Source organism: Coregonus lavaretus, assembly GCF_964263955.1.
Source record: "Coregonus lavaretus genome assembly, chromosome: 19".
NCBI classification, from domain to species: Eukaryota; Metazoa; Chordata; class Actinopteri; order Salmoniformes; family Salmonidae; genus Coregonus; species Coregonus lavaretus.
The window spans coordinates 7238355-7254336 of record NC_140006.1 but is presented as its reverse complement, the minus strand read 5'-3'; the positions used below and the strand labels follow the sequence as shown (position 1 = coordinate 7254336).

The 15982-nt window shown below is 42.1% G+C and overlaps 1 protein-coding gene across 1 annotated transcript; it reads right to left on the bottom strand.

Annotated features, from left to right (window-relative positions):
- Nucleotides 1-554: 554 nt before the first annotated feature.
- Nucleotides 555-15889, bottom strand: LOC311146526 (death-associated protein kinase 3-like). Its single transcript, XM_084183045.1, has 11 exons — nucleotides 15521-15889; nucleotides 13318-13424; nucleotides 6924-7145; nucleotides 6472-6610; nucleotides 4780-4909; nucleotides 4394-4442; nucleotides 4252-4278; nucleotides 3815-3967; nucleotides 3497-3542; nucleotides 3083-3294; nucleotides 555-2930 (listed from the first exon to the last, which is right to left on the bottom strand). The coding sequence occupies exons 2-11, from the start codon at nucleotides 13377-13379 to the stop codon at nucleotides 2615-2617; spliced, it is 1356 nt and encodes a 451-aa protein (XP_084039171.1). The 5' UTR covers nucleotides 13380-13424; nucleotides 15521-15889; the 3' UTR covers nucleotides 555-2614.
- Nucleotides 15890-15982: the final 93 nt, after the last annotated feature.

Here is a 15982-nt window from a genome sequence, read left to right as displayed (position 1 = left end):
CTTTACTTTGCCCTGAGAAATGGCTGTAGACTCCTATGGCATCACAGTGCCTAGAGATAAATACATAGGGCCCATAGAGATGAGATTTTAGCTGGTCAAATGTGTATTAAGTTGTAATAATTTTTCCCTAAACTATTTTCCACATTCCTTCATTTGACCTGAAATGTAAACTCATCTCAATGGACACAATAAATATGCACAAGGAAAGTTAAGTTACATGTATTTAAGCTTGTTTATTTAAAACAAACCTGTCATCGTTCAAACTTACCAATACATACCAATTATACGTTTTACGTACATAAAAATAATTGAATAGGAGATAGTTTGGAACACTGCTGTATTCTTAAGTGCAAATTAGTATATTAAACCAGTGGTGGAAAAAGTACTCAATTTTCATACTTGAGTAAAAGTAAAGATACCTTAATAGAAAATGACTCAAGTAAAAGTCACCCAGTAAAATACTATTTGAGTAAAAGTCTAAAAGTGTTTGGTTTTAAATATACTTAAGTATCAAAAGTAAATGGAATTGCTAAAACAAATAAAAAGTATAAATCATTTCAAATTCCTTATATTAAGCAAACCAGACGGCACAATTTTTTTTATTGAAGGATAGCCAGGGGCACACATAATTTACAAACAAAGCATTTGTGTTTAGTGAGTCCGCCAGATCAGAGGAGGTAGGGATGTTCTCTTGATAAGTGTGTGAATTGGACCATTTTCCTGTCAAAATGTAATGAGTACTTTGGGGTGTCAGGGAAAATGTATTGAGTAAAAAGTACATCATTTTCTTTAGGAATGTAGTAAAAAAAAGTTGGCAAAAATATAAATAGTAAAGTACAGATACCCCCAAAACCTACTTAAGTAGTACTTTAAAGTATTTTTACTAAACTAGGGAAATATACAGTATATAGGGTTCTATAGTTCTATGGTGAACATGGAATGTGATGCATAGATTTAATGACTTACTCATGGAATGTCTGAAGTGTGTGGGTTATTATGGTCGTAATGAAAATAAGTATATGTTTTATACTTTATCATGCAGATAATTTGGTATGAAGCTTATGTGCAATAGTTGTACTCAAACAGGGCAGTTTCCCAGACACAGATTAAGCCTAGTCCTGGACTAAAAACCAAATTCAATAGAGAACTTCCATTGAGCATGCTTTTATCCAGGAAACTGTCCCAAAACGTTTTGAGGGAAAGTTACTACACCTGCATTTTCACTAACATGTCTAGCCATTACTACATATTTGCTTTTGCTTATGTATAGGCAATAAGGTCTTCTATATCCAGGCAAAGCGTACAAATGACAAAACAGGTTTATACAATCTATATAGCTTAAGACTACTCTCTCCATACGGAAGACAACTATAGCGTTTGCATTTGCTTCATTTGCATCGCAGTACTACAAGTCAGCTGAGTGACATATGGTACAGAATAGATAGCCTGCTGTCAATAAGATGAAGTACTGGGATCTCCCTAGAATACATCAACATTCATTTCCTGTTATTTCTGTGCAATTTGTACTATGTTGTTACCTATAACAATGTATGCACTCACTAACTGTACGTCGCTCTGGATAAGAGCGTCTGCTAACTGACTAAAATGTAAAATAACAGTCAGCTGTGAATGATACATGTTATGAGGCGAGAGAATATTGCTTACATGAAATTGGCATACCAAGCCAGACTAAGGCTGTCACACAGGAACAGACTTATACCACGTATTCCTTCAACTATGGGGCTTAAAGAGGAAAATGATTGCATGTGCAGAAATCCAAATATACTGCAAAAACTAACAGCATATTTTACAAACAATGTGTCAGTATTGTGTATAACAATCAATATTCCTTATCTTCAACGTAAAAATTAATTTAGAAAATGTATTATTAAAATATGTATTTTGTTGACCAAACATATTCATAGTAGGGACTCTGCATTGCTAGTTCTCTCATTAAAGTGATACAGGAGGAGCAACCTTTCCCCGATAAAATGTCTGAGGGGCAGCATGGCTTATGATCGGGGGCCCAGCATTTTCTCTAACCCGAAGAACTCTCAACCCTCGTTCTGAATCTGATGACAGCTGGTGTAAATATGAGCCCTGTTTGTGCCATAAACACACAGACACAGAAAGAAGAAGAATGTCAGTGATTCCAACAACCACACCAACACCAGAAAAACTCTGGGCCCTACTTCCAAATGTGATGACAACTGGTGTACATGTACAGTCCTGACTGTACCATACAAACACACAGACACATTAGGAAGTTAGCTGAGAGCTAGAATAATGTCATTCAGTGATTCCAGACCCAGCCCGGTTGGACTTCGCCTTCAGGCCATGACCAGGGCCTCCTGTAGCTCAGTTGGTAGAGCATGGCGCTTGCAACGCCAGGGTTGTGGGTTCGTTTCCCACGGGAGGCCAGTATGAAAAATGTATGCACTCACTAACTGTAAGTCGCTCTGGATAAGAACGTCTGCTAAATGACAAAAAAATAAAAAATGACCAGACCAACCTATAAGGAAGAAGCTGAGAGTGTAGATTGAGAATAATGTCAGTGATTCTAGAAGGCAGGCCAGGCTCAGGACAATTCTAAAAGTCAAGCTGGAGCCAGGTCTCAGGGGATGACCAGACTGTCCTTCTCCCGCTCTATCCCTCTGACCAGCTCCTCCACCCAGCGCACCTCCGACGCCGCCTGCTCCACCAGGACCTCGTAGCGGTTCTCCAGGCGCCCAAACTTCCTCTTGAGTGAGTTAGCGGCCAGCATGGCGGCGCGGGCGTCTTCCTGGCTCTGTCTGCACTGGGCCTGGGTACACTGCAGCGCCTGGCGGATGTGACCCAGGTCGCTGGCGATGCTCTGGTTCTCCTCCTGGTACCAGCCCTCCTTCTCCTCATAGATAGAGAATAGAGCAGCCACGTCCTCCTGACATGACCTGGAGAAGAGAGGGGGATGTTAGAATGAATGGATAGATGTATTGTTGTATCTAATTAGAGCGGCTTTATATGTATTTTTAATAATCACATAAATTAATTAATCCTTCCATTCATTGAATCATCCATCTATCCATCCGTTTATCCCTCCCACCTCTGGTTGTGCTCCAGGTCTCTCAGCCCCTCCTCGGCAGCAGTGATCTCCTCCAGCACCTGGGAGAAGCGTTCAAAGTTGACGTAGGTGTTGTTGGGGGGCATGGAGGAGTGGGACTTGATGGTGTACTCCTTTAGACGCGTCGTCTTCAGGCGCCTGCGCTCCGGCTTCTTTTCGCTCTCCTCCTGGCGCACATTCCACCTCTTGATCACCTGGGAGGAGAGGGGGTTTAATAGATAGTAGAAAAAAAGGGGGGCGAAATGTGCTCAATTCTTTTGTCTAGCCAAAAAACTTCAGTATAATGGGTGCTATAAGCCAGGAGTTGCATATATTTTTGGGGATTAGTGATATATTTTGGGGGATTACTGATATGTGAGATACAGTATGTATGAGGAGATGGTGAGAGGTGCCTACCTTGATCCAGGGATGTTGAAGGCTTTCATCGATGGTCATTCTCTTCCTGGAGAAATAAGAGCATTTGTAAATGATTAGGATATGAAAATCAATGACTCATTTCTTCCTTACTTTTATGCCTTGGTATTTGCAATTCTAACATTTCCACCCAAGACCAAGGTTCACCTAGGCTATGGTGCAGAAAGGTACAAACCTTCATTTCTTGCTAGGTTCCCTAAGATAATATGCTATTAAAAAAGACAGATAAAGTGCATGGTTCCTGTGTATGTTATTTTAAGCATTCCCTGGCATATTCCGTCCAGAGTAAACCAGGCTTACTTGGGATCCTTGACCAGCAGCCGTCTGATGAAGTCCTTGGCCAACTCGCTAGTGTTGCTGAAGTACTCCTCGTCAAAGTCATAGTTGACTGCTGAGATGTTGGTCAGAGTCTCCTGCTTGGTCTCCCCCAGGAACGGAGAGGCACCACTCAACCTGAGGACCAACAGACAGCATGGTGAGACCACCATACCGGAGGTAAAACAGTAGTATTATGTCATCTTTCAGGCCATGGCCAAACATTATATACAGTATATTGGCTTACTTGCTATGTCATAACTTTGACGATGGAATTACTGAGAAATAACTGTCACTTCTATAGTTGTCATTTGTAATGCAAAAATGGATATAGATTTGAAACACTTTAACATAACACTGTTTATGTTGCTCAACTGACTGTATGAAAAGAGACGAACATTATAATGTGAACCAGTACTTACAGAATGTATGTGATAACTCCAATACTCCTGGAGAGACAAGAGGGACAGAACTTAGTGAAATGTACCCTCAGAGCAAAACAACAAGAAAACATTCTCAAAAACATTTTAAAAAAACATTTTAAATAATCTTAGTCCATTTTACCACATGTCAGCCTCCAGGCCTAGCGGTTCATAGTTGACTATCTCTGGAGCTGTAAAACAAGCAGCATTATTACCGGGATCGCTTTAAAGCCTTAATTCAACTCAGATGGTCGTCAAGGATATCCCAACACACAGACCTCCACTTAATAAGATAAATGTGAAGGAATATTTACCCTATGTGGGCATACCATAACAATAAGATATTTGTGTAAATATACATTTTATGGATACTGTATGTGTTAACAAGGAATGTGTAGGATAGAATAGAACAACTTTATTTTTTCCAAAGGGAATCTGAACCTGAAGTGAAAATAATACATTTGAACATAAAAGCCGTACTGACAGTTCATGGCTCTTTTGGTCTTGAGGGGTAGGAGAGGGTCTCACCAACGAATTCTGGCGTTCCGAAGATGTTCTTAAACTCGTTCCCAGCTTTGATCTGATGAGCGATGCCGAAGTCGATGAGTTTGATCCTGGGGTTGGGAATATTCTTATCCAGCAGCATAATGTTCTCCGGCTGAAACAAAAACAAACAAGCATTCCATAATACAAGTTAGAAGAGAATGGATACACTACATATGTATTGAAATATAATAAAAATGTCAAAAATACCTGACCGGAATTATTATTATATCCTAAACGGTATACTATCATGGTACACTACATGACCAAAAGTATGTGGACACCTGCTCGTCGAACATCTCTCTCCAAAATAATGGAAATCAATATGGAGTTGGTCCCCCCTTTGCTGCTATAACAGCCTCCAATCTTCTGAGAAGTCTTTGCACTAGATGTTGCCATAAGAGCATTAGTGAGGTCAGGCACTGATGTTGGGTGATTAGGCCTGGCTCACAGTCGGCTTTCCAATTCATCCAAAAGGTGTTCGATGGGGTTGAGGTCAAGGCTCTGTTAAGGCCAGTCAAGTTCTTCCACACCGATCTCAACAAACCATTTCTGTATGGACCTCGCTTTGTGCACGGGGGCATTGTCAAGGGCCTTCCCCCAAACTGTTGCCACAAAGTTGGAAGCACAGAATCGTCTAAAATGTAATTGTATGCTGTAGCGTTAAGATTCCCCTTCACTGAAACTAAGGGGCCTAGCCAAACCATGAAAAACAGCCCCAGACCATTATTTCTCCACCAAACTTTACCGTTGGCACTATGTATTTGGGCAGGTAGCATTCTCCTGGCATCTGCCAAACCCAGAGTTGTCCGTCGGACTGCCAGATGGTGAAGCGTGATTCATCACTCCAGAGAACGCGTTTCCACTGCTCCAGAGTCCAATGGCAGCAAGCTTTACACCACTCAAGCCAACGCTTGGCACTGCGATCTTAGGCTTTTGTGCGGCTGCTCTGCAATGGAAACTCATTTCATGAAGCTCCAGACAAACCAAACAGTTCTTGTGCTGACGTTGCTTCCAGTGATAGTTTGGAACTCGGAAGTGAGTGTTGCAACTGAGGAGACGATTTTTACGTGCTACAGCACCATTCTGTGAGCTTGTGTGGCCTACCACTTTGCGGCTGAGCCATTGTTGCTCCTAGACCTTTCCACTTCACAACAGCCCTTAGAGTTGACCGGTGCAGCTCTAGCAGGGCAGAAATTTGACGAACTGACTTGTTGGAAAGATGGCATCCTATGACGGTGCCACGTTGAAAGTCACTGAGCTCTTCAGTAAGGCCAATGTTTGTCTATGGAGATTGCATGTCGGTGTGCTCGATTTTATACACCTGTCAGCAACGGGTGTCTGAAATAGCCGAATCCACAAATGTGAAGGTGTGTCCACATACTTTTGTATATATAGCATATGTGTTTAATAAAGACAACTGTTGACTGTTTAAAACACCAGCCTGGATCGTGTTCACTAGGCACCAAACAGCTAACCAGGCAGAGACTACCTGGACTTAAGAATAAGAAGCGCTCATTTTCGTATTCCACTGCAAAACGTTTTCTGTTGAACATGACCCTGGCTTACCCAGCTCCACAGCCTACAGTCCACCTTGTGATCAAAGTGTGCAATGTGTTTGAGTGCAGGTAGTAGACCTCATCTGAGATCTGTGTGTGTGTGTGTGTGTGTGTGTACCTTGAGGTCAAAGTGAGCTATGCGTTTGGAGTGCAGGTAGTGGACCCCAGCCAGGATCTGTTTGAGGAAGTGTGTGGCCTCCTCCTCTGTTAAAGACTCCTTCTCTGCCAGGAAGTCAAACAGCTCCCCTCCAGACACCCTGAAACACAACACACAGACTAATCTCTAAAACAACACACACAACTAGCATCTCAACAGAACCACATCAGGATGTTTTTGGATTTTTCACTTTACAAGAGAGCAGGAACAGACTGGCACCCAGGCTAATTTGAACCCAGGTTTGTGGCCATACGTATCAAATGTCTGAGTAGTTGTGCTGATCTAGGATCACATCCCCCCTGTCTATGTAATCGTATTAATTGTGATCTTAAAGGCAAAACTAATCCTAGATCAGAATTTCTACTTTGACACTATTTATGAATACGACCCTGGTCTCATCTAGTCGCCCTTACAGCTCCAGGATGAGGATGACGTCAGTCTTGTTCTCAAAGATGTCGTGCAGCGTGATGATGTTGCTGTGCTGGATCTCTCCCAGGATGTTCACTTCCCTCTCGATCTCCTCGCGGCTCACGCCCCGGCGGCTGGACGACAGGCGACGCTTCTTGATGAACTTGGCGGCGTACTCTGAGCCAGAGGGCTTCTCTTTACACTTCCGTACGATGGCAAACTGTCCGCTGAGGGGAGAGGGGAAATTACATAATGAGAATGATGATACAAAGTAAAACATGAACATAGAATACACAGGAAAGAGTGACTGGGCCACAATCAGATAGCTCATCTAGAAAAATCCAGATTTGAAGCAATATACCAATCTTGACTACAGATTGTATAGGCTAGTGTTCAGTGGCCGCATTGCAGCACTGGCTGGCAGTTTCATAACTTTAATGTAATAAGACGAAGACCCTAAGCAAATGTAAAGTGGGCGGGAAAAAAAACACCCAACATTTGATTTAGTGCATGGTAATGCTATAGGAAGAATAAGCTATGAATGCTGCATTCCAGTGAGTCAATATGTTCCTATAGAAATGTATTGGGTTATTGTCTGTCTGCAAATAACTGAATTTTCTGCTCTGACATTTAATGTGTCTGCAAGCCCTTTCCCAGGGGTTAAAACAAAACTCCCATGACTGAAACTTAAAGGCATCCACCAGTGATTTTTGAACTTTTCCTGTTGAAAAGTGATATTACAAGTATACACACAGTAAAGTACACACTAAAGAGTAAAAAAAAAAGTTTAGCAAAATACTGTTTTTTTAGACAACTGCAAACTTCAAGGAGGAGGGCATTCAAGGTGTTGGTTTGATGGGTAGTCGTGATGTCACCGGCCTCCCCCTTGCTGAGGAACAACCCCCCCCCCCCCCCTCGTGCTGTGTCATGACTGACCTGGACCACCTATTGAGCCAGGTGTTAAATGAGGTGAAAAGAAGCCTGGAGTGCCACTTTAAGTCGATCTCAGATCGATTGTCTGGGGCCAATTTAACCTCCCCTTTCATGTAAGAAAGTCATGACCATCATGCTTTTAGGGGAAAAGGATAGTTAATTAATGTACAAAACGATGTTTGACCAATTCCAGTCCACTTGTTTTGGGGGTCCGGGGTCCTCCCTGGGATAATTATCATGTAGAAGGACAATCTACTCCAAAATGAATGAAAATAAAATTATGCTGATAACATCTAAAATATAATTTCCACCTCTAGAAATTAGTCAAATAACATATTGGTGAAACATTTATTTTTATATTGGACCATGCATATAGCCTATGCATGGTCTATATAATCAGACGTGCTATTAGCAATAAGCATTATCACCTGTAGCCCAACTGATGCAGCAAAGTGGCTATAAAATGTACAGTGGTGAATTTTAAATGAAAATATCAGTGGGGCAAACTCAATCAACAAAGCTCATAGGCATCGAAACCAGTACACTACACTGGCTACACATTGAGTCCCAGAAAAGAGTTGAGCCACACACAAACGTTACAACATGGGTTATTATCAGTTTATGGCTACTTCCCATATCTTTAGCTCTTATTGCACGGAAGACCACGGTAGTCGAGCATACTTTTATAGAGTTAACTAGCTAGTAACCTGTCTGCAATATTATGTGCGTCTGCCTGCCTGATACAAAGGGGCCCGGTTAACAATATGCAACGTTTATAAGGCTATTCTCTTGCTTAATCTATTGCACAGTTCCAAATACATTTATAACTAACCCTTCCTTTACATGTGGTTCCATGCGTATTACAGTCTGCCATCAAACATCAACAATAATATACAGTGGGGAAAAAAAGTATTGTCAGCCACCAATTGTGCAAGTTCTCCCACTTAAAAAGATGAGAGGCCTGTAATGTTCATCATAGGTACACGTCAACTATGACAGACAAATTGAGGGAAAAAAAATCCAGAAAATCACATTGAAGGATTTTTTATGAATTTATTTGCAAATTATGGTGGAAAATAAGTATTTGGTCACCTACAAACAAGCAAGATTTCTGGCTCTCACAGACCTGTAACTTCTTCTTTAAGAGGCTCCTCTGTCCTCCACTCGTTACCTGTATTAATGGCACCTGTTTGAACTTGTTATCAGTATAAAAGACACCTGTCCCCAACCTCAAACAGTCACACTCCAAACTCCACTATGGCCAAGACCAAAGAGCTGTCAAACGACACCAGAAACAAAATTGTAGACCTGCACCAGGCTGGGAAGACTGAATCTGCAATAGGTAAGCAGCTTGGTTTGAAGAAATCAACTGTGGGAGCAATTATCAGGAAGTGGAAGACATACAAGACCACTGATAATCTCCCTTGATCTGGGGCTCCACGCAAGATCTCACCCCGTGGGGTCAAAATGATCACAAGAACGGTGAGCAAAAATCCCAGAACCACACGGGGGGACCTAGTGAATGACCTGCAGAGAGCTGGGACCAAAGTAACAAAGCCTACCATCAGTAACACACTACGCCGCCAGGGACTCAAATCCTGCAGTGCAGACGTGTCCCCCTGCTTAAGCCAGTACATGTTCAGGCCCGTCTGAAGTTTGCTAGAGTGCATTTGGATGATCCAGAAGAGGATTGGGAGAATGTCATATGGTCAGATGAAACCAAAATATAACTTTTTGGTAAAAACTCAACTCGTTGTGTTTGGAGGACAAAGAATGCCGAGTTGCATCCAAAGAACACCATACCTACTGTGAAGCATGGGGGTGGAAACATCATGCTTTGGGGCTGTTTTTCTGCAAAGGGACCAGGACGACTGATCCGTGTAAAGGAAAGAATGAATGGGGCCATGTATCATGAGATTTTGAGTGAAAACCTCCTTCCATCAGCAAGGGCATTGAAGATGAAACGTGGCTGGGTCTTTCAGCATGACAATGATCCCAAACACACCGCCCGGGCAACGAAGGAGTGGCTTCGTAAGAAGCATTTCAAGGTCCTGGAGTGGCCTAGCCAGTCTCCAGATCTCAACCCCATAGAAAATCTTTGGAGGGAGTTGAAAGTCTGTGTTGCCCTGCGACAGCCCCAAAACATCACTGCTCTAGAGGAGATCTGCATGGAGGAATGGGCCAAAATACCAGCAACAGTGTGTGAAAACCTTGTGAAGACTTACAGAAAACGTTTGACCGGTGTCATTGCCAACAAAGGGTATATAACAAAGTATTGAGAAACTTTTGTTATTGACCAAATACTTATTTTCCACCATCATTTGCAAATGAATTCATTAAAAATCCTACAATGTGATTTTCTGGAAAAAAATCTCATTTTGTCTGTCATAGTTGACGTGTACCTATGATGGGCGGCAGGTAGCTTAGTGGTTAAGAGCGTTGTGCCAGTAACCGAAAGGTTGCTGGTTCTAATCCCCAAGCCGACTAAGTTAAAAATCTGTCGATGTGCCCTTGAGCAAGGCACTTAACCCTAATTGCTCCTGTAAGTCGCTCTGGATAAGAGCGTCTGCTAAATAATGTAAATGTAATGTAAATGTATGAAAATTACAGGCCTCTCTCATCTTTTTAAGTGGGAGAACTTGCACAATTGGTGGCTGACTAAATACTTTTTTCCCCCCACTGTATGTAGCCTATAGGATATTATAGCTAGCCTACCTCAAAACAGATGTTAGCAACTGCTACATGATCCACCACCAACCACTCGACTTGAATCTTCTTTTCCAGCTTGCTTTATTTTATTGGATGGACATAGTTTAGGAGAATAATGAGCACCAGACGTTCTCTCTACATTTCCTTTATAACGCTAAGTTAGAAAATTATTTGCTAGGACATAGCTTAGCTAGTCGACATGTTTCAGCTAGCTTAGCTACCTAGCTTGAAGACGTGGTAACAGTGCGTGGTAAACAACTAGCTAGCTATGAAGTTAACACATCAGTCCAATCAGAGTTACCGGGCATAAGACATTGATTTATCTGTAGCCAATGACAATATTGTTGTGACATGAAATAACAGAATTGAATGGAAATCTGCTTGAGCCCAACGTGACGCATCACCACTGAAAATGTACATAGGCTAAAGAATGGGGTTTGTCCATCTGCATTTACCCCATTGGACACAACATTTTAGTCATTTAGCAGACGCTCTTATCCAGCGCGTCTTACAGTTAGTGAGTGCATACATGTATTTTTATTTTTTTCATACTGGCCCCCGTGTTGTTGATGTTTCTATCACGAAGTAGGCCTACGTCATTGCCCTTTTAAGAGGCCATTTCCCCTTTAAGAGCTCTGTTATGCAGCTGTGCCTAACATGCTTATAACTGCATTTGTAAAACGATGCCACTTGCGCAATTGAAGGAGTAGAGAAATAAACGTAGTAGCAATGGAAAACTGTGTTGCCCCTCTTTTTTTAACAAAGGCCAAAACTGCTTTCAAAATACATTTGCCAAAACTGCTTTTAAAAGCGTTTTCCTGTAATTGCATTAAGAATTATTGTGCATTGACTGCTTGCCAGAATACGTTTCCCTGTAGGCTACACACCACTTGTCACAGTGCGTAGTTAAGGGACGGTAGACAGAACGCTCGTGGAGTGACATCCTTTTCATTTAAACTTGTCACACTAAGTATTCAAAAATAAACAAGGAGAGAAAAGCACCAAGTGACTTGCGTGCTGTGAACACAATTGCAGACAGGCACAAACACGAACAATGATCCACACACAGGTGGATGTGAGAGGTGCCTAAATACTATCCCCAATCAGAGACAAACTCTAGACAGCTGTCTCTGATTGGGGATCATAAACCACCCCGTTATGATGTGAAGGCTTGACTGTGGTCCTACCCCTCCCCCTAGTAGGAGTAAGGCCTAACCACAGTCAAACCCTCACACCACTGTTTGAATTGAGCGCTGCGGTGGTGCGCATTATAGACTATTTCCTTCCCTTCATCTGAACATCGGAGTGTCAGCAACAATCACGCATGTCAGTTCAGTGCACACAGCGTAACAGAGAAAATAAAACACTTGAGAAAACATTTATTTAGGAAAATATTTCGTAGAACAGACATGCTTCTGTATTAGGCCATGTCACACACACACCCCCCCCCCCAGAGATTTTTTATAGCGGATCTATGATGTCAATGATGTCATTCTTCTGCTGCAACGCTGTAGCAAACAACCCTACTTCCATATAAAGGTAGGAAGTCAGGTTTAGTGTGTCCCAAATGTCACCCTATTCCCTTTATAGTACACTATGTTCAAGTAGAGCGCTATGTAGGGAATAGGGTGCCATTTGGGATGAAGTCAGGTTTAATCCTCTACAAGCATGACTCATTCTATTGCTCTAGCTCTGTTTAGTTTAAAAGGACTTGTTAAAAACAGAGCTTGCATAACAAGGCAGAGTGCGATGCAGTTTAATAAACAGTCCCACAAATACACTGGGGATGTGCCAATGGATGTTTTCCTCCAGCTATGCATTTTCAGGTTAAATAAGTGGTATTATACTGGTATATCATTATGAGAGTCAAACAACGGATTCTATATTAAAAAGATTGTTTGGAGAAATTGTGTTTCACTTAACATGCAAGCGAGAACTAAAAGGTGACAAGAGATCTGCATTATTCTGCCACCTCATTCAAAACATATTCATTAGTAGGCACACTTGATTGAGCTTGTCTGCTGTGCTGGGTAGGCCAGGTTTCGAGTTTCCCTCACTTGCCCTGAAGTGCGAACTCTACTGATAAAGAAATGTGTGAGTAAGATATGACTAAAATGTCACACCCTCAGTTAAACTAATAATGTATGACTATATATATATATATAAGATGCATATTTGCCCAGCAACAGAGGATTTGTGTCTTGTAATTAGGCAAGCAGAAGTGCAAACGTTGAAACCAATAACAGGAGACCGGTTTCAAAAAACAGATGTCCCCACACAGGGAGGGGGATTGAGAGGCTTGCAGAATATTGTGAGAACAGCGATAACTATGTATGGGAATAGAGAAAAAAATGCAGCTTGCCCGAGCAAGGACTAGGCTATGATAAGAACATGTGTGTGTGTGTGTGTGTGTATGTATGTGTGAGTATAAAGAGACTGTGCGCCCATTTTGTGGCAGAGCGCTCTCTGAATAAATACTGATCATTGTATGTTGGGACTCTGTCTGATTCATTGAACTGGAGCTTTTACAACCTTCAGGACTCAGACAGAGATATAAAATAGTTCAGTTTGAATATTGAGATACATCATTCTCGTGACATCTACCCACTGATGCAACGGGCAAGCTGAATCAAGTCAAGGCTAGTATCATCCAGCAATACAGTATCACACACACACACGTCCGATCTTGAAATGGCAGAAAAATCTGTGTGCTCTCAGATAGTAGTAGTAGTTAGTCCTACACTTGTCAGAACTTACCTTCCCAGCTCCTCCCCCATATCGTAGAATACCTCCACATCCTCTTGCCTGAAGCCAGCCATAGTCTGACTGGGTTGCTGCTGATAGAAGCTGTGTCTTGAATCCAACTGAAATACAGAACAGGGGAAAAAATTAGTTTTAGTAACTGCCAGAGAAAGAGCACAAAGGTTTAAGACCAATGACAGATTCATGCGATGTTGACATGAGCAGAAATGCCTAAATGAACTACAGGTATGATTGTTGTTGTAGACATGTTATAGCATCATTAGGTGGCAGGGTTAATCAAATCAGCTCAAACAAACACATACAGTATGGATGTATGACAGTGTGCACATTCAACCCCAACAGCAGTGGCCGTCCTTATTTGGCCAAAGTCAACATAGCAGGCTGATGATTCCACAGTCATATTACGTCATATTCTTCCATCAACTACCTAGCTGATTAAAGGCTCTCAATGCGGTTTTAACATGACATTAGATAACCATTTGCTCACTTCTGTCATCAAGAAACAAACCTTTCTAGCTATATCTAGATAGAGTTCAATGTGTCAAATCGGATGGCCTGTTGTCTGGACCTATGGCAGTCTCTATGGGGGTGCCACAGGGTTCAATTCTCGGGCCGACTCTTTTCTCTGTGTATATCAATGATGTCGCTCTTGCTGCTGGTGACTCTCAGATCCACCTCTACGCAGACGACACCATCTTGTATACATCTGGCCCTTCATTGGACACTGTTAACAAACCTCCAAACGAGTTTCAATGCCATACAACACTCCTTCCGTAGCCTCCAACTGCTCTTAAACACTAGTAAAACTAAATGCATGCTCTTCAATCGAACGCTGCTGGCACCCGCCCACCCGACTAGAATCACTACTCTCGGCGGGTCTGACCTAGAGTATGTGGACAACTACAAATACCTAGGTGTCTGGTTAGACTGTAAACTCTCCTTCCAGACTCACATTCAGCATCTCCAATCCAAAGTGAAATCTAGAATCGGCTTCCTATTTCGCAACAAAGCCTCCTTCACTCATGCTGCCAAACACGCCCTCGTAAATCTGACTATCCTACCGATCCTTGACTTCGGCGATGTCATTTACAAAATAGCCTCCAACACTCTACTCAGCAAATTGGATGTAGTCTATCACAGTGTCATCCGTTTTGTCACCAAAGGCCCATATACTACCCACCACTGTGACCTGTACGCTCTTGTTGGCTGGTCCTCACTACATATTCGTCGCCAAACCCACTGGCTCCAGGCCATCTATAAATCACTGCTAGGCAAATCTCCGCCTTATCTTAGCTCATTGGTCACCATAGCAACACCCACCCGTAGTATGCGCTCCAGCAGGTATATCTCACTGGTCATCCCCAAAGCCAACACCTCCTTTGGCCGCCATTCCTTCCAGTTCTCTGCTGCCAATGACTGGAACGAACTGCAAAAATCTCTGAAGCTGGAGACTCATCTCCCTCACTATCTTTAAGCATCAGTTGTCAGAGCACCTTACCGATCACTGCACCTGTACACAGCCCATCTGAAATTAGCCCACCCAACTACCTCATCCCCATATTGTTATTTATTTTGCTCATTTGCACCCCAGTATCTCTATTTGCACATCATCTCTTGCACATCTATCATTATTTATTGCCTCACCTCCATAACTTGCTACATCTGCACACACTGTATATATATTTTCTGTTGTATTTTTGACTTTATGTTTTGTTGACCCCATATGTAACTCTGTTGTTGTTTTTATCGCACTGCTTTGCTTTATCTTGGCCAGGTCGTAGTTGTAAATGATAACTTGTTCTCACCTGGCTTACCTGGTTAAATAAAGATTAAATAATAATAATAAAAATATCCAGCTAGCGAACGAGCTAGCTACGTCTGGCCACTCCTTTTAGATTAAAATAACAACTCACCGGCAAACCTAGCTAAAACACCGGACTGATATAATGGGTCGAATCGATAACTATTCATAAAATGTAAGCTATAGTTACAATTTGACAAAACTATGTATCTAGTTAACTTCTAACTTACATTAGCCAGCCTAGCTATCCAGTTTAGGAACTGCTGCATGCTAGCAGTGCTTGTTATCCAGAAGGTCGGGATTCGAAGCGAACATTTGTGTAAAACGACACCATAGCACTTTTTTTTTTTTTTAAAGGGCGTCATTAAATCACAATAATGATAGATAGCTACTTACATTATAACTTTAACTGGCTACGGGTCCCGCATTCCTCTCCGGAGTCAAATATGAGATGGTTAAAGATAATTACAGGCAGCATGTTCAGTTTCAGGATGGACCATATGGCGTGAGGGTTTTATAGGGGTTTTTGCGTACTATAACCCCAAAATGTGTATTGCCGCCACCAATTGGACGGGTTGAAAAAACAAGGTAAAAAGTAAATCCATACGTGATAGGAAAAACTAACCTAATCCACCCAAATAAAAATAGTACATTGACAAAAACAAAACAAACTCCCACTTCTTCCTTCAAATCTCCATATGGCTTGGCATGTGACAATACTCCATGCAACTCCTCCGCCGAGAACTCTTTCAGTCCCAGGAACCGCACCACCGCAGCCACAATAATCTATTTTCCTGGACCTTCTCTCCACCTTGGCAGTGCCATTAATCACCAGAGCTATAACGGCCACAAAGTCCA